Genomic DNA, 22386 nt, shown 5'->3' on the forward strand with positions numbered 1-22386 from the left:
CATTCAAACAGACCATGGTATAGAGAGAGAGAGAGAGAGAGAGAGAGAGCATATCTGTTCTTGGCTTTCAACATGAGAAGCACTCTTTGTATCTGTCTTTAAACAGGCTGTTGTGTGAATTCTCACACCTTTTCACTTGTTTTAATTTTAGAATCTCTGAGAAACATGCAGCAATAAACACCTGGAACAGATTGGCAGTTCTATCATTATGAACAAATTCAAATGAACTTGCATCAGCGCTGATTATGTGATATTACTGAGAACTCAGCATGTGTCACTGAGTCTATAAGAACAGCTCAGCAAATGAAACAAGACACAGAGATCATTTGCAGGAGCAGGACAACATGAAGCTCTTTCTAGCTGTTTTTGCACTTTTGGTCGCAGTTCACTGTGAGGAACTCTTTAATGGGTACGTTCAAATAAACAGATAAGTATTTTAGCAATTGTTGTTCTATTGTTATTTAAAATACACATTTTTTATTTTTTTAAACTTCTTGATAGAGACCAAGTTCTCAGAATTCGTGCGGAAACCGCGGATCACCTAAAGACTTTGAAGGAGCTGGAAGGAGATGTGCATCAGGAGGTATGATGGGCTTCATCTCTTAAATCACTATTGACAGCTTTCAATGGAACATCTGCACATTATAATAGTAATTTTTATATAGCTGGATTTCTGGACCCATGGCCTCTCTACAGATCTGCCAGTTGACATCCGTGTGCCCCGTGCCAGTCTGTACACTGTTAAAGACTTCCTTACTGTAAACAAGATCCCTTTCACAGTCATGGTCAACAATGTGCAGGTCAGAGATTCAAGAGCCATGCTGAGCATCAAAATATCCAAGATATCAAAAGCTAGTATATGGAACATTATTGTGCAATGAAACAGTGAATTGTGATGTTTAATGTTATCGCAGGAACTTCTGGATAAGGAGAAAGCTGAGATGGTGAGTAACGCAGCGAGGGAGCGCAGTACCAAGAGCTTTAACTTTGGTGCTTATCACACCCTGGAGGAAGTAAGTACAAACGTACAGTAGTATTATGACACGAAAATGCAGCATGCATGACAAAATTAATAAAATGACTGAATATTTTCGTTTACTTTAGATTTACAGCTTTATGGACAGCCTTGTTGCAAGTCACCAAAACCTGGTCTCCAAAGTGCAGATCGGAAACTCTTATGAGAAACGCCCAATGTATGCTCTTAAGGTAAAAGTCTAATAAAGCAAGTTATGCACAGAAGATATAAAAACCATCTGATTTTTCTAAACGTACAATGATTCCAGTTCAGTACCGGTGGTGTGAATCGACCAGCAATCTGGGTTGATGCAGGAATCCACTCCAGAGAATGGGTCAGCCTGGCTTCTGCGGTGTGGATTGCCAACAAGGTGAGTAGGCTGAATTGAGCAGTCTAGATAGCATAAAACTAAATAAAATCAAATATTTTTACCCTTTGGATTATATTTTTTGGCCTCTAGATTGTTACCGACTATGGTGTCGATGCCTCCGTCACTGCTCTTCTTGGTCAAATGGACATATACTTGATGATTGCGACCAACCCTGATGGATACGTATTCACTCACACCAGTGTAAGATACTTACTGTTGAATGTTTTTACCTAAAGCTGTTGTAAGTGATTCCGAAGTTGTGAGAAAATACCTATTTAACAAAATCTGATGACAATCCTTAACTATTTTACGAGGTGGCCATTTTTTATTAATTTGTTATTAATTCATTTTCATATGATTTTGTAAGTTTAAGTATTCACGACATTAGGGGAGGGGCTTCACTATTGCTTTTTGCTGTTTTTTTTCGTTCCGTTCACATAATAAAATAATAACAAAATTCCTGTTTGGCTCATAAACATTGACTTAACCTGTTAGTAGCTTTGCATATACATGAATGCTAAAATTGCCTAAAGTTTTTAGAAGGCGGGGTTCATGTGAAGGGGTGTGTTAGTTATCAAATTAGTTCGGAGCACTTTAAAGATCTAAACAGTTTATTTAATTTTTCCTAATATTACTTTTCACTTCAAATTCAGAACCGAATGTGGCGTAAGACTCGGTCTGTAAATTCTGGCTCCTCCTGCATTGGTGTTGACCCCAACAGGAACTGGGACGCCGGATTTGGAGGTATGTACATGGTGTCATTCTCTCTAATATAAGTACATGCAATAACATTGCAAATATCAAGAAACACAGATATTGATAAATATATGTTCATAAAAACTGCCAAGTGCATAAATGTAATCTTAATGTAAAACAATTCTGTTTATTTTTCCCCTAGGGGTTGGTGCCAGCAGTAATCCCTGCTCTGACTCTTTCCACGGCCCCTATGCCAACTCTGAGATCGAAGTGAAAAACATCGTGGACCTTGTCAACGGACATGGCAACTTCAAATCCTTCATCTCCATTCACTCTTACTCTCAACTCTTAATGTATCCCCACGGCTACACGTGCACAGATGTTCCTGACCAACCTGAGCTTGTAAGCTAATTTACATACTTGCTTTCTGTTAGTATTATGTAGTTTGTTTTATACAATCTTACTAACGCTTGTCTTGGGTTATTGTAGCACACTGTAGCCACCGCTGCTGCCAATGCACTCACCTCTCTATATAACACCAAATACCAAGTTGGAAGCATCTGCAAAATTATCTGTAAGTGGTTTGCATGCCCTGTGAAGACGTAAACCTTAAAATACATTACTTTTTCATTACAATGGTCCAAAAGTATTGACTACACATCTTGCATTACATCAGCTTTGTGAAATGCAACCTACTGTATGTTCTCTCATTCTGAACATTGGTTTGTTTTATTCAAGACCCAGCAAGCGGTGGAAGCATCGACTGGACTTACGACATTGGCATCAAATACTCCTTTGCTTTTGAGCTGCGTGACACTGGCCTCTATGGTTTTCTCTTACCTGCCAAACAAATTATTCCGACTGCGGAGGAGACCTGGCTTGCTCTCAAAAACATCATGGAATATGTTCGTGATCATCCTTATTAAGAGTAATATGCAAACCCATTGAAAATGGAAATAAATGTGGGCAACTCAAAACCTGTATTTATCTGTTTTATTGGGTCTTTTGGTTTTACTTTCATGATCACATTTATTGCATATATCAGAAATATGATGTACATATAATATGCTAATATTGATTCTACTGTATTCAAATATTATTAAAGCATTTAAACTATATACAATGCAGGTGAGCTAAGAAATTTCGCTTCTTTAAATATAAAATTTGTACAGTTATTGCTTTAGTGTTTGGTGGTAAAAGCACATAATAACCAGTAGGGGGCAACATTGATCTGCTTTTAATGAAGCGTAAAATAAATTCTGCCAATGTGCTGACAAAATCAAAGACCCGCACATCATTTGGATAAAGTGCACTTATTTAAAATATTTTTGAACATATAAACATATATGAAATTGTTGTATTTAATGTTACATTTTTTTTGTAACAAACGTTGCAAATTACACGAAGGCTTAAAAGAATCAAATATGATTTATTTAAAATATTTCGTGAAGGCAGCAAAACTATCAAAATAAAAGAATCTATAATAATCTATAAACTCAAAAATAATGTATACTTATAAACTGTATTAACACAATTCAATCATTTTTTCTAGAATAAACCTAAATGTGTTAAGAAATGTGAGGAGATCACAGATTCATCACATGACGCGGCGCTTTCCCGCCGTCGCTTGGTATCTGTTCTGTCAGTCACTTTCAGTCAGGTGTCTGTTTTATCCAAAGTTGAACGGAACATGGGCTACTTAAAACAATTAGACGTGGAAAATTTCAAATCTTGGAGAGGAAAGCAAACAATCGGTCCATTTAAGAGGTTTAATTGTATAATTGGTACTAATGGATCAGGTAAGCGGGTCAATGAGGCTTATTGGGTGGCTAAGTTAGTATAACGTTAGCTAGCTAGCTCCAAACATATCAAATCAACGCATTGATCAGGCCCAAAAATGGCTTAATGTAGATGTTATGTGTGTTAGCTTAGATACTCCTGACAGAATACAAATGTAACGTTAGATGGTGTCGTTATCAGTGTATTAAATCTGTATTACGTGTACTTTATCCTGATCACAATTGAACCCAAGGGACATCTAAATTATATTATTTTCAATTTAAAAGCCACTGTTGTCCAGTATACGATATACTGTATGTGTCCAAGTTCAGTGTTCTGTACAGTACTGCTGGTTTTCCCTTTTCAAGGCAAATCTAATGTGATGGATGCTCTTGGATTTGTGATGGGAGAGAGGGCGGTTAACCTCCGTGTGAAACACACGAGAGATCTCATCCATGGTGCTCATATCGGCAAGCCTACGTCCACCTCTGCTAGCGTGACCATGGTCTACTGTGGAGACAACGATGAGGAGATGGTCTTCGGTAGAAGCATCTTAGGTCCGTGTGAAGGATCTCAATAAGCATCCCATACTTATCTTACAAGCTGCGGAATCAAAAGTCATTAAGTAACTTCATTAAAGGAGCAATGTGGAGATTTAGCGGCATTTAGTGGTGAGGTTGCGAATTGCAACCAACGGCTCACCCCTCCATAAAATGCCGTTTTCACTTCATTGCCGAAAGAGATGATGTATTTACGAAACACGCTATGTAGTGCAGTGTGTCCATTTAGGGCGACTGTGTAAAAAACAACATGGTGAGTCCCATGCAAGGGGACCCGCGGTACCACTGTGTCTTTACTAAAATGTACCAAAATATAGATTATTTACCTCTAGATTATGTTAATACTGTAACACACCTGAGAACCCAATCAGATCCTTTAGCTGTGAGAGAGCAACCTCTAAGCCATAACATTTTCCCTATGGGACGTAAATGTTGTGTTAAATGGTGTTAATGCCATTCACTGTGCTATTCGCATTACCACACATTCAGGCTAACTTATTTTCAATGTGTATAAGGCCAGTGTGTGTTCTATGATAGGAATTGAATGACATGTATGTATATGCGTGTACACAGGGGAATCCTCTGAGTATCGTGTGAATGGTAAACAGGTCACTTTGGCTAAATACACTGGACACCTGGAGAAAATTGGCATCGTGGTGAAAGCGAAGAACTGCCTGGTGTATCAGGTGCTTTTTGGTGTTTTTGCAGTCAGTCATAAAATGATGAGCACATACAAACACTTTATGTGTAATTTAATAACATAGATTCACATGCATTTTAGGGTGCTGTGGAGTCTATTGCCATGATGAACGGTAAAGAACGGACGAAGATGTTTGAACGAATCAGCCACTCCCAAGAGCTAAACGTGGAGTATGATGTCAAGCTTACGGCTCTACAGAAAGCCAAAGAGGACACCCAGTTCCAGTTTAACAAGAAGAAAGCAGCTACAGCTGAGAAAAAACAGGTCTTTAAGGATAAGACTGAGGTATTATGCAACAGGTTTCTTCTAGCTGATCAGATAACGTACCGAACATCTCCATGACAGCTGTGCTCATGATGTGGTTATCTTTGACTTAGGCTGAAAAATATCAGGCACTGGTGGATGAAGTCAGAGAACATAAACTCCAGCTGATGCTCTTTCAGCTCTTCCACAATGAGAAAAAAATTGAAGCGCAGTCAGAGTCACTGAGAGACAAACAGATGGCTGTGTCGGAGCAAAAGAGCAACCTGGACGTCTGGGAGCAAACCTTGAAGGTACAGAAAAAAGAACACGGACGGTTGACCCGAGACCTTCAGCGTCTGGAAAAGGAGATCAGGTGAAACAAAAACAATGACAGGAATCACAGCTTTTTTATTAATTTACTTTATTAAATGTAGTTTATTAAATATACTATTATTTATTTGTGCAAACTTTATAATTACTATCAAACTCTTCATATTAAGATGTCATGTCTTAAAATCTGCTATCAATAGAATTATAGTAGTATTTTTTCCCTAACATCGCCTTTCAGATCCCAGGAGCAAATTCTTAATCATCAGAGACCTCAATACATAAAATCCAAAGTGAACACCTCCCATCATGAGCACAAATTGGAGGAGGTGCGCAGAACGCTTCAGAAAAACCAGAAACAGCAGGCAAAAAAGGAGCAGGAACTGGAGGAGCTAAGGAGCGAGTTGGTTGAGCTGGAGAGGGCCTGGAGGTCTTGTGTTAAGCAGATGGAGGGAGAGGAGGCTCAAACAGGAGCCGGTGTAAAACTAGACGAGGCTCAGGTAAAACACAGCGAGCAACCTTTGTGGAAAGTATTTCAGAAAAAAAAAAGAAATGCGAAATGTTGTAGGGCGGAGATTTTAATCTTCGAGATTTAAGTGGACTGCAAAAAATAAACTGTGAATGTATGAATTAATAAGAATGTTTCCTGCCAAAACACACACTTGTTTATTAGGTTTAGGAATAATGTTGCTGTTATACCGACTTTATATTCATATTATAAAGCTTCATTTGTAAATATTGTTTGTTCTGTTTGCAGATGGAGTGCTATAAGGAACTTAAAGAGCTGGCCAGGAAGAGGACGGCCATTTTAAATCAGAATGCTGAGAAGCTAGACTGGGAGGGACAGGCTGACTATGAGAAGCTTCAGTTTGACCTCAGGAGGAAAAATGAGATACAGGTGGGGTTTTGTCATTGATGTTATTTTATTAATGTAAAATCTATGGTAAAAGGATCATGTGTTCTAGTGGAATAATCCAGTTACTTGAGTTATAACTTATTTGTTTTGCAGGTCGATATTAAACACTCCCAAGCACAGCTGGAAGATTTAAACAGAAGAGCAGAAAAGCTGGAGGAGTATGCAAACACTTCTAAGTATGTCACTTGCTCACCATTACATTACATCCTATTTCAAAACAAACTGAATTTTGATATTTGAAAACTGTTAGCATTACATTTGTTGTATGGGTCGCAAAGATGTTCTTGTCTTAAACATTTTTGCTTGGAAATACAGTGTTTTATAATTGTTACATTTGTTTTAGAATACCAGAATACTGCACAATCCTAACCGAATAGATATCATAGCAAATGATTTGTCACGATTAACTGATTAAAATATTTTTTATGTTTTATGCAGAAAAACCCTGGAGGAGCAGCGTCAGCAGGAGGAGGATCTGGTGGAGGGGCTGGAGAGAGGCCGCGTGCGTATAAAGGAAGTAAATGTGGAGCTGGCGCAGGTGATAACAGAACTGCAGAACGCCCGGCTGGACAGCCAGGAGAGCCGACGACAGCAAAAACGAAATGAAGTATTGGAAAGCCTCAGAAGACTGTACCCTGATACGGTGGTACTGTAACATTTTACTGTGACAGTTTTGAGTTTGAGATTTCAATACAAGTGGCAACAGTATGAAAGTATCTGCTAAACCTTTTTGGACTCTTTTCAGTATGGCCGTCTGGTTGACCTGTGTCAGCCCATCCATAAGAAATACCAGCTCGCCGTTACCAAAGTGTTTGGAAAGAACATGAATGCTATTGTTGTGACGTCTGCCAAAGTAGCTCACGACTGCATCAGATTTCTAAAAGAGAAAAGAGCCGAACCAGAGACTTTCCTTCCTATTGATTATATAGATGTGAGTGAAATAGCACAGAACATTTGGGGAGTTAGGGTTTACTAGACTTTTTTTGTACTAAATTAAGTTTCTGTTCTCAATTTATTCAGAGTAAGAACATACAGGGCCCTAATATTTCAGCAGGACAGTATAATATCAATATTTGTATGTATGCATCAGGTACGCCCACTGAATGAGCGGTTGAGGGAAGTGCGTGGAGCTAAGATGGTTGTGGACGTGGTTCAGTGCGCTCAGAACGCCCCTCAGCTTAAGCGAGTGGTGCAGTTTGTATGCGGGAATTCCCTGGTCTGCGAGACTCTTAAGGAAGCCTGTAGCATTGCCTTCGATGGCCCTGAGCGCCTTCAGGTGAGGACATTTACCTACATCCAACAAAACCAATCATGTTGAGATTCTTTTATGTTTTGCTTTAATGCTGGTCAAAGCTATGTGCTTGCAAACCTTTTTTGTCCTGGAATTCTCAGACATTGTTGAATTCTCTTTTCCCTGTGGTTGGCCAAAAATTCGAAGAACATTAAATATCAGATAAAATCAAAGCTCATACTCAACTTTTGTTGAGTAGACGGTGTCCCTTGATGGTACCATGTTCCGCAAGTCTGGGGTGATCTCAGGAGGCGCTGTGGACCTGAGCAGCAAAGCTAGACGCTGGGAGGAGAAAGAAATGAACAAACTGAGGGAGCGTAAGGAGCACCTGACAGCTGAGCTTCGTGTAAGTGATGAAGAGATTTTTATTGTTGCTTCATCACGTCACACCTTGTTCAGACACATAACCTTTTACTATGACAGGTAGCCATATTGTTGTGTACAGTATATGTTTGCAAATATGTGCAGGATCTATTGAAGCAGAGGCGTAAGGAGGCAGAATTGAATCAGATCAGAGCTCAGTCTCAGGGAATCCAGACTCGCCTCAAATTCTCTAGTGCAGATCTGGACACCATACGCAAGAAGCACATCCCAGCGTGTCAGGCGGCAAGTCACACAGCACACATACGTCTTTCTGCCTTTACATCTGTCGCCCATCCTTGCATGAGATTTAAACAGCTATGATACTGTCATTTCAACCATCATTTTGTTTGTGTGTGTGTGTGTAAACTGCAGGAGATTTCTAAACTTGGAAGTGAGCTTTCTAACCTTGAGGCTGATGTTGAGATTCAGACGCAGGCCGTTGAGCTGAAGGACAATGAGATGAAGGCCATCAGAGATCAAATTCATCAGGTCATCTGATTAATTTTTTCAATGACATCCATTCTTTTTTTTCCCATTCTTTCAAAATAATGTGTAAATGTTAGAAATTTTGTCTCTAAAATTATATAAAATTATAATCAAATAATAGTTAGACTTTGTGAGTGTAGTCATTATACATGTCTTTTTATTCTCTAGTAATATTAGCAGTTTTGAAGTGAATTGTTATCATCTTCTGCAGATGGAAGATGTGGTGTTTGCAGACTTCTGTACAGAGATAGGTGTGGCCAACATCCGTGAATATGAGCAGGATTATCTCAAACTGCAACAGGAGCTCGAGAAAAAGCGGTAAGACCACCACAAATACAGCCTATCAATAGCACACTTACTACATAATTTGGCTAATAAAATCTTCATGTCCAGCCTGCAGTTTGAGTCACAGCGTACTCGTCTAAGCACCCAGCTGGACTATGAACAGGCCCAGCTGGAGAAACACATTACACAGATGAAGAAGCTGGAAGAGACTATCCACAAAGAAGAAAATATCATTAGCAGTCTGAAAGAGGCAAACTGACGCACTCCACTTAAGGCCCGATTCACTTTTCGCATCTAAAACTGTGAAGGTTGAACTATTATCATCTCAATGCGGAGCCGATGTGCCTAAAAAACGTCCGCGTCATCCCCCATTTGCACACGCCTGCCGCGAGTCTACATTTAAAATAACCAAAAGACACGAAATGTGAATTGGGCCATAAACACCCTTCATACAAATAAATCACCAGTTTGTGCATCCTCTCGTTTTGTAAAGCACTTGGTCTTTTAAAGTGGTCTTTTATATTGTGCACTCTTGGTTTTCGTATGTTAAGCCTTGCTGTCTGGTCTCCACCTCTAACAGGAAGAGGACAGACTCATGATAGCTGTGGAGGAGACACAATTTAATCTCCTAGAGCTAAACAACCAGCTGGTGGGAAAGATGAGTTTAGTTAATGATGCAAAAGCTCATCTTGAGAAGAACAATAAAAGCCTCCAGGAGAAATCCAGGTGTGAGCCAGAACACAGTCATTTTCTAAGAGATGATGCTTAAAATAATTAAATGTTTCACTGCGTGAAATGGTTCATGTTTTTTTCCACCAGGGTACTGGTGAAACTTCAGAAGGAAGCGATAAGTCCTGAGGCCGCCCTGGAGCATCTGAGACTGAGCAAACACGACTTGCTTCTTGCTTGCAAGATAGAGGGCTTACCTTTAAAACTGCTCGCTGGATCACTGGATGACATCATGGAGGTGCCTGCAGAGTTGATAATAGATAATTAAACTTTTAAAATATTCACAGATTTACAGTTTATGGATAGTATTTTAAATATGTATTTTATTACTTTTGCAAGAAAAAATATTACAATTCATTTTATAACACAAAGAAGTTTCAGGATTTGTGATTGGGAAACTGTTCTAGGCTATGCTCATCTTTTATTCCATTAAAGTGATACTTTACCCAATAATGACAATTCTGTCATCATTCACTCACCCTCAGATTATTCCAAGCCTGCATAAATGTCTCTGTTCTGCTGAACACACAGGAAGATATTTGGATGAATTTCAGCTCTCATTTCCCTTAACTGCCAGGGAAAATAAATACTATGGAAGTCAATGGGGAATGAGATTTGACAGTGTGTTCAGCAGAACAAAGACATTTAGACAGGTTTGGAACAATCTGAGGGTGAGTGAATGATTTAATTGCTGAAAAGATTTAGAAGATAATATTTTAAGATATGTTTCAGTATACCTTTAATACCTTTAAAAATGTAGAAGTTACTGATGTGCTGTAGAAGAACAGATAGACGTACATGTAGATGTACACCTGTCATTTGTCTATAAAGCATACTATGCAGTTTGCTTTTGACACGTTACACTCTACTTGTTTCAAAAACAACACATTTTGTGTTGATTTAAGTATAAGACATTAATGTTAAAAGCTAGCAATAATGAACGGACGATCATAGCGCAGGTTACCCAGCCTCTAGCTGAATTAGAAGTTTTGATTGGCTTTTCAGCCGAGTCAGACCTATCTGTTATTAGGTGCGTTTGACTTATTACGAAGCTGCGCACGCAGACCAATCGACGTATGACATTAACGTGTCTCGAGTGTTTCAAAAGCAACTTTTTCCAATTACACTCGCAGGGACTTTGATTTACTTATTGATAAATCAATAATGATGATAATATTAAAATGACTTGAAGGCCTACATGTGTATGTAAGTGTTTGATGGACTGCTGTTTTTAAAAAAGAAATTCTCTCTTCTGTGCATCAAACTCCACTGTTACTCTCCCAATTTAAATGATTACTTGTAAAAAATATTGTATTATTGTATTTTCAAATAACAACTTTTTCACAGCAGTATTTTATTTAAATACATTTTAAGAGTAAGTATTTGTAATTTGTAACTAAATACTTTTTGATGTATGCCCCTCTCTGGTGGCCACAGGCTGTCAATATCCAGAAAGGACAAAAAACATTTAATAACCAAACCGTCTCAATCACAGCTGGACTCAGAGTCTCAGAGCATCAGCACGCTGGACATTTATGAACGAGAGGCACAGATAGAGTTTGATTATTCACCTCTGGACATGAGCCTTAAGGTAGAAATGCATTATTTCTAAGTCTCATTTCATGACAGTGGATGTGGCAACGTGCTTTAGGTGTGTATGTGTATGGCATGTATGTAGGCTCTCACTGACGAGAGTGAAGTGGTGGCAGAGTCAGAGAAACTCAAAGAGAAAGTCTCGTCTCTGGAGTGTCTGATCATGGCATCCAGAGCTCCCAACCTGAAGGCTCTAGAGAAGATGAGAGAGGTGAAGGACAGCTTCCATGAAGTCGTGGACGGTACAGAGAGATTTTCTTTATAGAAATAATGTTGCTGTTCTAGATTTTTTTACTACTGTATTTATATAACTCATTTGATCTACCCTGTATTAATCATATATTTGTCTTTACTCCTCCATACTCTCTAAACCCTCAGCATTTAAGACCAGCACAGACAACACTAAGAAATGCAATAAGGAGTTCGAGCAGGTGAAGACCAAACGCTTGAATTTGTTCAGCCAATGTTTCGAGCATGTATCTGTCGTAATCGATCAGATCTACAAAAAACTCTGCAGGAACAACAGTGCACAGGTTAGGCTTACTGTTCATTCTTCATTCTCACTGATTCCCACACTCATCCACTGATTCATTCACATCCTCGTGAAATCACTCATTTAATGACCTATTCCTTTAATCACTTGTTCACTCGATCATGAAACTTTGTATGTATTTGTGCGATTGTCTTCCTAGGCCATTCTTAGTGCTGAGAATCCAAATGAGCCCTACCTGGGCGGCATCAATTATAACTGCGTGGCACCTGGTAAACGCTTCATGGCCATGGACAACCTGTCAGGAGGAGAAAAGTCCATCGCTGCTCTCGCGCTGGTCTTTGCCATTCACAGGTATAAAGGATCGAACTGTTAAAATTACTGTAAAGTATCTTAAAGTATGTAAATACAGATATAGTGAATGTAGTTTATCACAATAAAATGAGCCGATTTAAAGGAATAGTTCACTTTAGAATTAAAATTTGATGCTAATTTACTCACCCTCATGTCATCCAAGTCTTTATGTCTTCTGTTGAAACTAGGGATGCACTTATACCATTTTTTATGAATACCATGTATGAATACCAATATGTTTTTTCTGGTTCTCGCCGATACCAATGCCTGTATCTTTTCACAAGACAGTGAGATTAATAAAAATAGAATAACTTCATAATTAGAAACAACTCAACCTTAAACACATTATGAAATAATAAATCATTTTATGTGCTTGTCACAAACTTTCAAAGCTAATTTCACAACTAATTTCAGTCAGTTCTGTCACATGAGGCATCGGCCTTTGGTATCGGTGCCTGTTTATGAGGGCAACCTGATTTAAGTTCAGCATGTTCACTGTAGATGGACGATCATCTGTATTGTTTTGTTGGATCTTAGCTTTCGTCCCGCACCGTTTTTCGTGCTGGACGAGGTTGATGCCGCACTGGACAACACAAACATTGGCAAGGTAAGACCAGCCTCACCATCTCACTGACTCTCAATCATACGAATTGTTTGTTTGTCCTTTACCACAAGTGAAATACTATGATGGACAGGTTACTGGATTTTTCCGTGAGATGTCTAGAGAGAGTTGCCAGATCATCGTCATTTCCCTGAAAGAGGAGTTTTACTCACGAGCAGACGCTCTTATTGGGGTATATTCTATGGTAATCACAGACACGCACCGTGCGACTCACCCGACATTTACAGTAGCACATCATGGTTAATTATTGCGAAATAAATTATATTTTTTTCATTTGGATTCTTGATATTTGATTCTTGTCACAGTTTGATGAATGCATGTATAGCCGTCTTCTCACCCTGGATCTCACCCCTTACCCACTGAACGATGAGAACGGCAGTCAGAGAGAATAAGAAGTAATGGAAGGGAGAATCAAAGCTGGTGTTATTTTACACATTAAAATGTTCGTTGTTAAATAAAAGAAATATTTTAATGGAAGAAACAATGTTCAATAAAAGAAAATGTTTAGAATGTTTTAGAACGAAATTAAATCAGCTATGAAAGAGTTCACAGTGAAATCAGTTGAAAAAAACTGATTGTTTTAGAAAGTTGTTCTGTGACATCTTCACTTTGATAATGTTACATGTTCAAGCAAATTGTTGAATTGTGATTTTAATAAATTATTGTTGTTTGTAGTTTTGTTTCTCCTCTTCTACTTTGGTTAACTTTAATCTCTGAAACCTACTGGTGCAACTGTACACTATAATCTTTCTCTCAGCAGGGTGGGGTTTGACAGAAAATATTCAGCACTCTTTCTCTATTCACCCTCCCTTGCATCATCACCTCGGTCTAAACATTTCTCCCCGTCCTAGAATGTAAGTTGTATGTAGCATTTCCAATGGCGTCCTACACAGTGGTCATTGTCCCTCTCAGGAACGATCTCAACACTCTGGATGCCTTACGTTTCTTCCTTTGGGTTAGTCGTGGACTTTTTCTTACTTCATTTGTAGTGTAATGTTTGTTTGCTTGCATGTTGATGTGATTAGGTCTGTTTTTTTCTACTGTAGCTACGCCTTCAGGCAACACATTTGTTTCAACTGAAGTGAATATAATGTAAAATATAATGTACATTTTCAGTTGCCTGACTTTCAGTTTTTTACATGTTTAAATGTACCACAAAGACTTTCAGCATTGTTGTAATGGTTTATTTATACTCAACACAATTAGCAGTTCATTCACAGTTCATTTCTACATTCCCACCCGGCTTTGAAGGAATACCCCAGTACGTTCACAACTACTTAACAAAGAAAGGGTGATCTATTTTTACAAGTACACAAAAACTGTACAGTCATACAGAACATTGCAGGACATAGTCAAATTCAATTAACAGTACAAATAAATAGTTTTAAAGTAAAGCATTTACACAATTTAAGAGTGAAACTTATTTTATTTGCAGGTGAAGAAACTGAAGGACTTAGAAAGGAAGAAGGACCTTCTGCTGATGGGTGTACAAGCTCTGGAGCAGGTGCGATACAGATTGTTCTACCACCCGGAAGACATCAGCACTTCAACAGAGGAACTTCAGAGCAATTTCAGGAATGGAGAGATTGGAAAAGTGGGTTAGAGAAGTTATTGTGTGTCAAAAGACATACCTACTTAAGTTTTTACAATGATTTATCTACTGTATGAGTCTTCATACACCTCCACGCTGTTGAAGGCATGAATTCACAGTGTAAGCTACACCTTGAGGAACCTTGTTTGTGACTCCAGGAGGCCTGCTGAACTCAAATAAAAGCATGACAGATTACTTTCACTAATATTTGATCTGAAAGGACACAGCGACTTGCCTACCTGTTAGGAAGTGTGTGTGTGAATCTTATTTTTTGTGCTGTTTTCATATGTACTGTATTGTGGTATTGCATAATGCATTCATCTTTAAATTGAGTGAATTAAAATAACCCTTTGCGTGCAATAGAAAAAACTAAACCGAACTGTGAAAGGTCTCAATAAAGGTCTAAAAGCATGTCAGCGGGGTTGTATTTTGTATTAAATGTATATAAACGGGTCATGTGGAAAACATTGTGCATGACGCTTACGGTTTCTCACTCCAAATCAATTTCTAATTATTTTATTCGTATTATAATTGCTTTATTATTCTTTCTTTTAAATATCACAAATATATTTCACACGCAAGTGTTTTTAACCTGGATGCCCCGCCAGGACTTTTATTTTGAAGTGTAGTTTAATCATGCTAATCTGGCGCTGAGTTTAAGCGTCGGTTAAACTTTTGTTTTGTTTTGTGCGCTGATGAAAGGAAAGCGCGTATAATGTTTTTAAAGTGAAACTATTTTATCATAATCATGTTGAGGAGAAGAAGCAGCTCGAACAGCGTCAAAAGCATCAGATCCCGTCGCAGCAGCGGTGTAGGGTTTGATGAATTTGGCTTTGCGCTCAGTAAAAAAAGAGACAAGAAACTTCAACACAGATGTCACCAATACAGGTAAGTGAGTTAGATTTTCCTCACATGCTTTACATCTATTGTTGGTCTTCAGAATGTTATACATACTGTGTCAAATCGTTATTGTGCATTTGACAACTGACTGTTTTCAGCTATCCTCAGCCAAACCCGGTGAAAGTGAAGGAGTTGTGTGAATTTCTCAGCTACTGGAATGGATCCAGTTTCATTTGCAGAAATCAGGTTTGCACATTTCCCTGTTAAACCTCAACCACTATACTGAATAAAACAAAATAGCAACCATCGCAGAATTTCTGAAGGATGTTATGAGTATAATGGCCATTGTATCGGTTTAAATGGAAACTAGCGCTACCTAGTGGCCTTTGTTTGTAATGTGTTGGGTTATTTTGGTGGGCTGCTCGATTATACACAATCATAACCGCGATTATTCAGATCCCGATTATTTACCTCGATTACTCCATTAATCTTAAAAAAACTTTAGTAGAAAAATAAATGTAAAGAAATAGAAACGAAGCACGAAGTGGATTTATACTACAAGAAACGAAATGATCCTCGCAAAATGTTGCAATGGATGAAGGTCAAAACTGACGATTACGATTCATTTTCGATTAATTGCACAGGCCTAGATGTTATCTGGTGGATGGGAACCTAAAGAACGCCATTAAATCCTATTTGAATAAGATCCCAAACACAGTATAAAATACTTTTCTGATGGTTTTAATAGTAAACGGTTAATCGTTTATAACTGTATTTATAAGGATTTTTCCCAATATATAACATTTTGATGTGCATACAAATGACCTGATTTAATATCTGTATACATTTGTAAATTTTTCTTGTTTTTCCCCCCAAATATCAGATCGAGAGGTTTATTCGTATCGGCATTCCTCCAGCTATACGCGGACGAGTTTGGAAATGTCTTCTAAACATCGATAGTCTCAGAGCATCCAGCTCATTTGATTACGAGGTGCACAATATAATACTAATATGCCACACTTAAAAACTGGCACATTATACTTTTGGGTGGTGTTGGTTTTTAACACACCCACATTGGTTATTTCAGGCATGCCAGGCTGAAATCCGTAAGCCTCTGGTTGATCTAGGTGTCAGTGAGTACAGTATCATCTCTACCATAGACTCTCTGGTGGATACGGAAAATGAAATCAGCAGCGGACACGCGTGTGGTCTTCCCAGCCCTGACCTGACTCTCTTCAAACAGATCGCCCTCGATCTGCGTGAGTTAGTCCCTGAGTTGGTCACTGAAACCAAGTGTACACTAGTCTGTTATCACTGGCATACAGTGTTCAATGCGGTTTTATAACATTCCCTCCAGGTATTTGATTCACTTCAAAAATATGCAAACTGCTTTCTCGGAAACAGTATTATTGTAGTACGCCAGTTTCGAACATGTCTGTATTCAATTTACAGAAAACCTTTTGCAAAATATGAATCGACAACTAATACAGAAGTGCCAATGTGCATGTCTCCTGAAGTTCATGAGGAATTTTAGTTTGGCACGGATTGTTTTTGTTTCAACTTTGACAGAAAACCACATGGGGGTGCTGCATTATCACACGTCCCTTTATATACTGTATCTATTGGATTTCAGGTTGGGTTTAATTTTCCACCCCTGAACTTCATTAACATTTCTATAATATTTTGAATTTTTTTCTGAATCATCAAACCATTTTCTTGAATTTAAATTCCTTAGATTTGCAATATAGTTACTATTAATAACATAGTACTATTATGACGTTTTTATAAAACATACAGTTTAAATTCAGAAAGACTTTTTCATGTTTAGGGAGGTCATTTCCAACCCATCGTACTTTAATGGGAGACCGTCCTGAAGCCATTGAGGGTCAGGCCAAACTCTTCAGAGTTCTCACCGCACACGCCAGATATAATCCTCAGATAGGATACGTCCAAGGTAACCAGCTCCTTATATTTTCATTAATCTTGATCAAATCAGATCAGCTCCTTATTTTAAACGCTCTGTGTTTTGCATGTCGACCCACAATCCCATGGGTCTAGAAACGTGCCGTCTCATGTGTGTTGCGTGTCACAGCCAGCGTTATGTTTGCAGTTTTTTATAGGAGCTAATCTAGCATGTTTCCCATGATATTCAGGCTGTTCCATTTCACAATAGGACTGTGATGTGTTTACGGACTGTTGTTTCTCTTAGGGATGTCCTACATTGCTGCTGTGCTCCTGATGATCCTGTCTGAAGAAGAGGCTTTCTGGGCCATGGTAGCTCTGCTAGAGAAGCCCAAGTATCTGTCAGAGCTGTTTGAGTCCTCAGTGACAAAGTGAGACTTTAAATCAGCTGTGCCGTGTGAACTTCAAACATGCACATTAGAGGCTTTCTTATATGGGAATTTGTTTTTAGCTTTAAGGGTAATTACAAAGGTAATGATCGTAATTACCAGTTTTAAATATCTTTAAACACATAATAGACCTAATTTTAAGATAAACCGAGGTTCACCTAAAAAAGAAAATTTGGTGAATTTGATATAAACATGCAGGCCTTCTTTTTTATGTGGAACACCAGAGGACTTTAGCACAATTTCAGAGTCGCTCACTTCTACAATGAAAGTGAATGAAAACAAGAAAGATAAAAAATATGAATTGTCACTGTCCTTCCCTTTTTCCCTGGAGATACAAGGGTTAAGGAGGACAGCATCGCTGCTATAGAGTTTCCTGTAGCCAAACAATAAATTGAAGAAATTGAAGTTTAAACTGAAAGTCTTGCTTTAAACATTTTGCTTGCGAGGTGTGGTCAGTGGTCACCATTCATATTTTAGTATATAACTCCTTTTGTGTTCCATGGGAAAAAGAAATGTATACAGATTTCAATTTTGGGGTGAGCTATAGTTTTAATTTATTATTTTTATTTGTTTAGGATTCAGCATCAAGCTTTGGTTTTTCACCAACTCCTGAAGCACAGAACACCTTTTCTCTTCCAGCATTTGGTAAGAGTTAAGGTCTAAAGTTTGGTAAGAATTATGTCCTGTTTACACATTACGTAGCTAATGTGTGGCCAACTAGCTTCTGTATAAGAATAAAAACAAATTAAGGGACCATATACATTTTTCTGATTTTACAGTTATTACATTTATAGTTTGTGTTTGGGTATATCGATCATTTTTGTTTCATTCTTTGAACTACAATATATCTTCCAAATTTCAAACAAACGTATTGTTTCTATTTGCAATTATTTACATGAACACTGGAGAAACTGGTCAAAATGACAGAAAAGATGATCTGTATTCAAATGCTGCAAGTTCATATTTACCTTTAAGCAATAAAACAATAAGGAAAAGTTCAAAATAAATTTTTGATGTGATAACCTGGATTTAATCACAGCTTTCACGTGTCTTGTCATGCTGACAACTGCATTCATATTTTTGGTTCAGCCTATGTATAGAAAAAAGTTTGTACATCGAAAACTTTACTTTGGCTAATGTTTTTATAAACTTAACTGTTATTCAAATTTTACTTTTTCAGAATTTTATTTAAATCAATTTACATATATTTACATTCCAAGTTAGCAGCAGCACGTCTAACAAATCCAAAATCCATTCGACAAATGTTTTTTTATTGAAAGCAACTTGCTTTTGAATTATACGAGTAAAATCAAACTCATGACCTTGGTGTTACTCTCCCTCTTTCTTTCTCTCATAATAGGAGACTCTTGGAATTTCGTCTGTGCATTTTATCATGCAGTGGTTTCTCACTCTCTTCACCTCTCTGCCATGCTGGGACTCTGTGTTGGCTATCTGGGATCTTATCATGCTTCATGGTATTTTACCTTTTTCTTTACCTGCTTAGTTCAAGACTAGCAGCTCACTAAGCTGCATGTTTGCTTGTTATTGCTTATTTGAATAAACGTTCTGTTAAATTCGTCCAATGCCAAGTATTTAATCATAAATCTTTAAATCATGTATTTTTACGATCATGAGAAACATCAGTTTAGTTAGGTGTGTCAAAGTTTGACTGGTATGTGAATCGAAAAACCTCTTCAGGGCTGCAGGCTGTGTTTCGCACCGGTCTCACCATCATAACACTCCTGGAGCCTCGCATCATGAACATGACAGAGGAGGCCACGGTTCTTCCTGTTCTTCTGCGAGTGCCTGTAGACATGTGAGTGTTTTAGCTTTTGTTTTACACTCTGAGAGACAGAAACCGGTTATTTTCACTTGTCGTTACATAGATGTTTATCAAGCTTGAATGTAATAATTTATAATTACAATATGTTTGCAAAGACTATTACAGTACACTGTATCCTTGACTGACTGAGGAAATCATAGGGTTTCCACATTAATTTCCCCTAATTATTTTAATAATTTTAATTTCAATAATTATGACTTGTCAATATTGTAAATCCATGCTGTTGTGCCAGTTTTTTTAACATATGTCTTGTTTGTAACTCAACTTGAACAGTTTAAAACTGGTTGAACATTTCCAATGTCTCTCAACTCCTGTGTTTTGATAAATTGTCCTTTATCCAGCAGTTTGTGTACACAAACAGATCCTTTTGGAAATTCCCTGAAAGAAAAGCACATCCCTACACCGGACTGATGCCAATTTAAATGTTACAGGATTTTACCGATATACAGTATAATCCCTAGTATATCTGGCAACGTTTTATAAAATTGTTTCATTGTCTCTTGGGGAATTCCAGCGTTATGGATGTGACATTTTGACTCAATTCTTGAAATATAACTTGAAAATGTATTTATTACCAATATAGCAGAAAGAATGTTATAGGGCCCAAACTTAACTAAACATTTCATAAACAATAAAATATTAATTTAAATTAATTATTAAATAAATTGTTATATTAAAACCAAACGCATACCTTTAACTTTGGGCCAGGCACTTGGGGGTGATGAAACCGAAAAATTGCAGTCTATGCACAAGCTTTCTATTTTATAAAGGGACAAATACACGCTTAATGAATGTGAGAAGAAAAGGTTAGTTTTCTTTGGGCAATATTCTGTGTAGGATTTCTGTAAATTAAAATGTTTAAACCAGAAGCAATAACAGAGAAGGGATGAATATAAAATAGTTATTTTATTTGAGTGATCATTTATGAGGATATCATATGGACCGTTATGGACGTAACAATTTACTTTCCTGACAAAAGAAAACACAAAATATTGATCTATCAGTATGATGAAAACCTTAAGGTTGATGATTTGCATGGAATTGGCCATTTCTTTCCTGAATATAAATATGAAACCTCAATGTGAGATCTAGAGGAATTCCTATAACATATTCCAGAAAGTAAAAAAAATCATTTAGAAAATGAAGTCTTTTCATGATGGATATGGTTTTGTTTATGTCACAGTCGCCACGACAACATCAGTACCATAAGGCAGTGACCTGAAATGCCTTCATTAGCCTAGCAGATCTCTCGTAGCATCCACTAGAACACACAGAGACACAGGACGCCACCCGATATTGTTAAGTTGCTAACGTGTTTCTATAGCCTCCGTTGCTTCAATTGGTATGTTGTTACGGAAACCGTGCCATGCCACTCTCGTAACCCTCATCACATGATCCACATAGTCTTTATCTGCATATATGCCAATAGAGCTTTCCTCTAAAATCCCCCATTAGCATTCCAAAATGATATTTGTTGTGGCCAGTTTAAAATCGCTCATGCCCTTGTAGAGCCCAATGCGCTTTGTCAGGCAATTAACAGGATTATAAGAGCAAATTAAAGCATTTGTTTGTTTTCAAAAGGGGATATTGGGCATTGACATGCAGATGGCAGTTAGCACAAAGCTCCTACACATCAGGGAACGGGTTCATGTTGCTCGCCTGGCACAACGGCCGTGCCAGCAAGGTCAAGCCTAAATCTGAGTCGGAGTATCAGAGTTTTGCCCGGCGGTGAACTGAGCCATCTGAGAACGAACTGATGCCCTCGCTTATGAGGCCAAAGAGGGAAATGCTAAAAGACGTGGGAAAAGAAAGGAATTAAAATCCATGAGACCAGGCTTGTTCATCACAGTTGCCCTTATTCTTGTTTCATCAGGTTTGTCCAGCAAGCATGTCACATTTCTACAGCTCATGTCAAATAGTGGTTATGTAATCAGTAAATCAGTGTTGACGTGGACTCGCGAGCTTGACGTCACAGATAGCCGTCCCGTTGGTTTCCACGGTGACTTGGTTGTCCATCATCTACAAAGTCCTTCATAAAAGGGACTAAGCATCCTTGTGTCTTTTTACAATTCACGACTCGCTCACCCAACTATTCAGACCTATTGACTGTTTACCTTTGTTTGCTGTTTATCTCTGACAAGGCCATTTCAAGGCATCCCTGCTTATATATCTCACTGTGACATTACGTGCAAACGGGCTAGTATGTGGTGTGTTTTTAAAGGGCTAACAATTGCTTTTAATAGCAAGTGTTTTCATAGCCAGTTTGCTGGCTGCGATTTTCATCCTAATGTTGTGGCTTTAATCCTGTCGGAGATTTAAAAGCAATAGATTTCGCAGAAATATCCTTTTGGAAAATGTATATACAGATATCTGAACATAACCGTGCAGAAAAAAGTTTGAGGTAAACACTAAATTTGGGAAATAATAAATGTGTATAATGATTTTGTATATCCAGATCCCAGTATCGTGTCCTGATCACAGCGCTCTGGAACACAGATGTTCAGGAATGGGAACTCAACTGCATGAACCGTCTGGTCCTGGAGGAGATGAGCGAAGGACTGAACACAGGTAAACCCCACCTGCACACCTATTCCCAAAATGTGAGCATGCAAATCTGCTTCAAACATCCATTTCAACAATGAAGACACTTGTTCTCCAAGCCCATGCAAAGCCAAACAAGTGCAGACATTCCAGGTCCTTACATCAGACCCTCTCTTTTATTTCACTTGTTTATTTAGTGTACATCCGAGCCCACTTTTAGTACAATAAGATGTCCCATGCGCTTCAACAATCTGCTGTAGGCCTACTGTAAGCAAGACGCTGAGCACAGGACTAAAGGCCAAGTGTAATGGGCTCGTAGAGACATGGGAGAGGGCACGACTGGTGACTCGATCTCATCGGTCATCAGCGTCCATTAGGGGACCAATGACAGCTGTGTTTTT

General features: G+C 38.2%; 3 protein-coding genes across 4 annotated transcripts in view; all 3 read left to right on the plus strand.

The window, feature by feature from the left end:
* The first annotated feature begins 151 nt into the window (after positions 1 to 151).
* On the plus strand, positions 152 to 3062 carry LOC306890815 (carboxypeptidase A2-like). Its single transcript, XM_079450793.1, has 11 exons — positions 152 to 409; positions 502 to 583; positions 666 to 800; positions 915 to 1013; positions 1105 to 1206; positions 1284 to 1385; positions 1476 to 1586; positions 2039 to 2129; positions 2284 to 2483; positions 2571 to 2655; positions 2820 to 3062. Exons 1-11 carry the CDS (start codon positions 345 to 347, stop codon positions 3005 to 3007), a joined length of 1260 nt encoding a protein of 419 aa, XP_079306919.1. The 5' UTR covers positions 152 to 344; the 3' UTR covers positions 3008 to 3062.
* A 709-nt stretch (positions 3063 to 3771) lies between these two features.
* On the plus strand, positions 3772 to 13211 carry smc1b (structural maintenance of chromosomes 1B; the record flags this gene model as incomplete). The annotated part of the gene is made up of 25 exons (XM_079450920.1): positions 3772 to 3880; positions 4229 to 4417; positions 4994 to 5106; positions 5202 to 5405; positions 5498 to 5736; positions 5932 to 6190; positions 6448 to 6588; positions 6700 to 6782; positions 7045 to 7252; positions 7352 to 7537; positions 7697 to 7882; positions 8097 to 8243; positions 8366 to 8503; positions 8633 to 8749; positions 8958 to 9064; positions 9140 to 9281; positions 9612 to 9757; positions 9851 to 9998; positions 11256 to 11351; positions 11439 to 11595; positions 11732 to 11886; positions 12046 to 12197; positions 12735 to 12804; positions 12893 to 13003; positions 13125 to 13211. The coding sequence occupies 25 exons, from the start codon at positions 3772 to 3774 to the stop codon at positions 13209 to 13211; spliced, it is 3690 nt and encodes a 1229-aa protein (XP_079307046.1).
* A 1805-nt stretch (positions 13212 to 15016) lies between these two features.
* LOC306890238 (uncharacterized protein) overlaps positions 15017 to 22386 on the plus strand; it is a 39795-nt gene continuing 32425 nt past the window's right edge. For both annotated transcript variants that reach the window (XM_079449811.1, XM_079449810.1), the window contains exons 1-10: positions 15017 to 15298; positions 15409 to 15496; positions 16134 to 16241; positions 16338 to 16509; positions 17079 to 17204; positions 17460 to 17583; positions 18177 to 18246; positions 18962 to 19076; positions 19300 to 19417; positions 21900 to 22012. In XM_079449811.1, the coding sequence (XP_079305937.1) occupies positions 15159 to 15298; positions 15409 to 15496; positions 16134 to 16241; positions 16338 to 16509; positions 17079 to 17204; positions 17460 to 17583; positions 18177 to 18246; positions 18962 to 19076; positions 19300 to 19417; positions 21900 to 22012 (1174 nt within the window). In that variant the 5' untranslated portion in view covers positions 15017 to 15158. The remainder of the gene's footprint in view (positions 15299 to 15408; positions 15497 to 16133; positions 16242 to 16337; positions 16510 to 17078; positions 17205 to 17459; positions 17584 to 18176; positions 18247 to 18961; positions 19077 to 19299; positions 19418 to 21899; positions 22013 to 22386) is intronic.

The sequence above is a fragment of the Barbatula barbatula genome, assembly GCF_947034865.1.
Source record: "Barbatula barbatula genome assembly, chromosome: 25".
Taxonomy (NCBI): domain Eukaryota; kingdom Metazoa; phylum Chordata; class Actinopteri; order Cypriniformes; family Nemacheilidae; genus Barbatula; species Barbatula barbatula.

What these genes read in the sequence shown, in the direction of transcription:
- LOC306890815 (XM_079450793.1), top strand. Translation starts at nt 345, where the DNA reads ATGAAGCTCTTTCTAGCTGTTTTTGCACTTTTGGTCGCAGTTCACTGT. An exon ending in TTCCTGACCAACCTGAGCTT is followed by an intron (nt 2,484 to 2,570) that starts GTAAGCTAATTT and finishes GGGTTATTGTAG; the next exon opens with CACACTGTAGCCACCGCTGC. An exon ending in AAGCATCTGCAAAATTATCT is followed by an intron (nt 2,656 to 2,819) that starts GTAAGTGGTTTG and finishes GTTTTATTCAAG; the next exon opens with ACCCAGCAAGCGGTGGAAGC.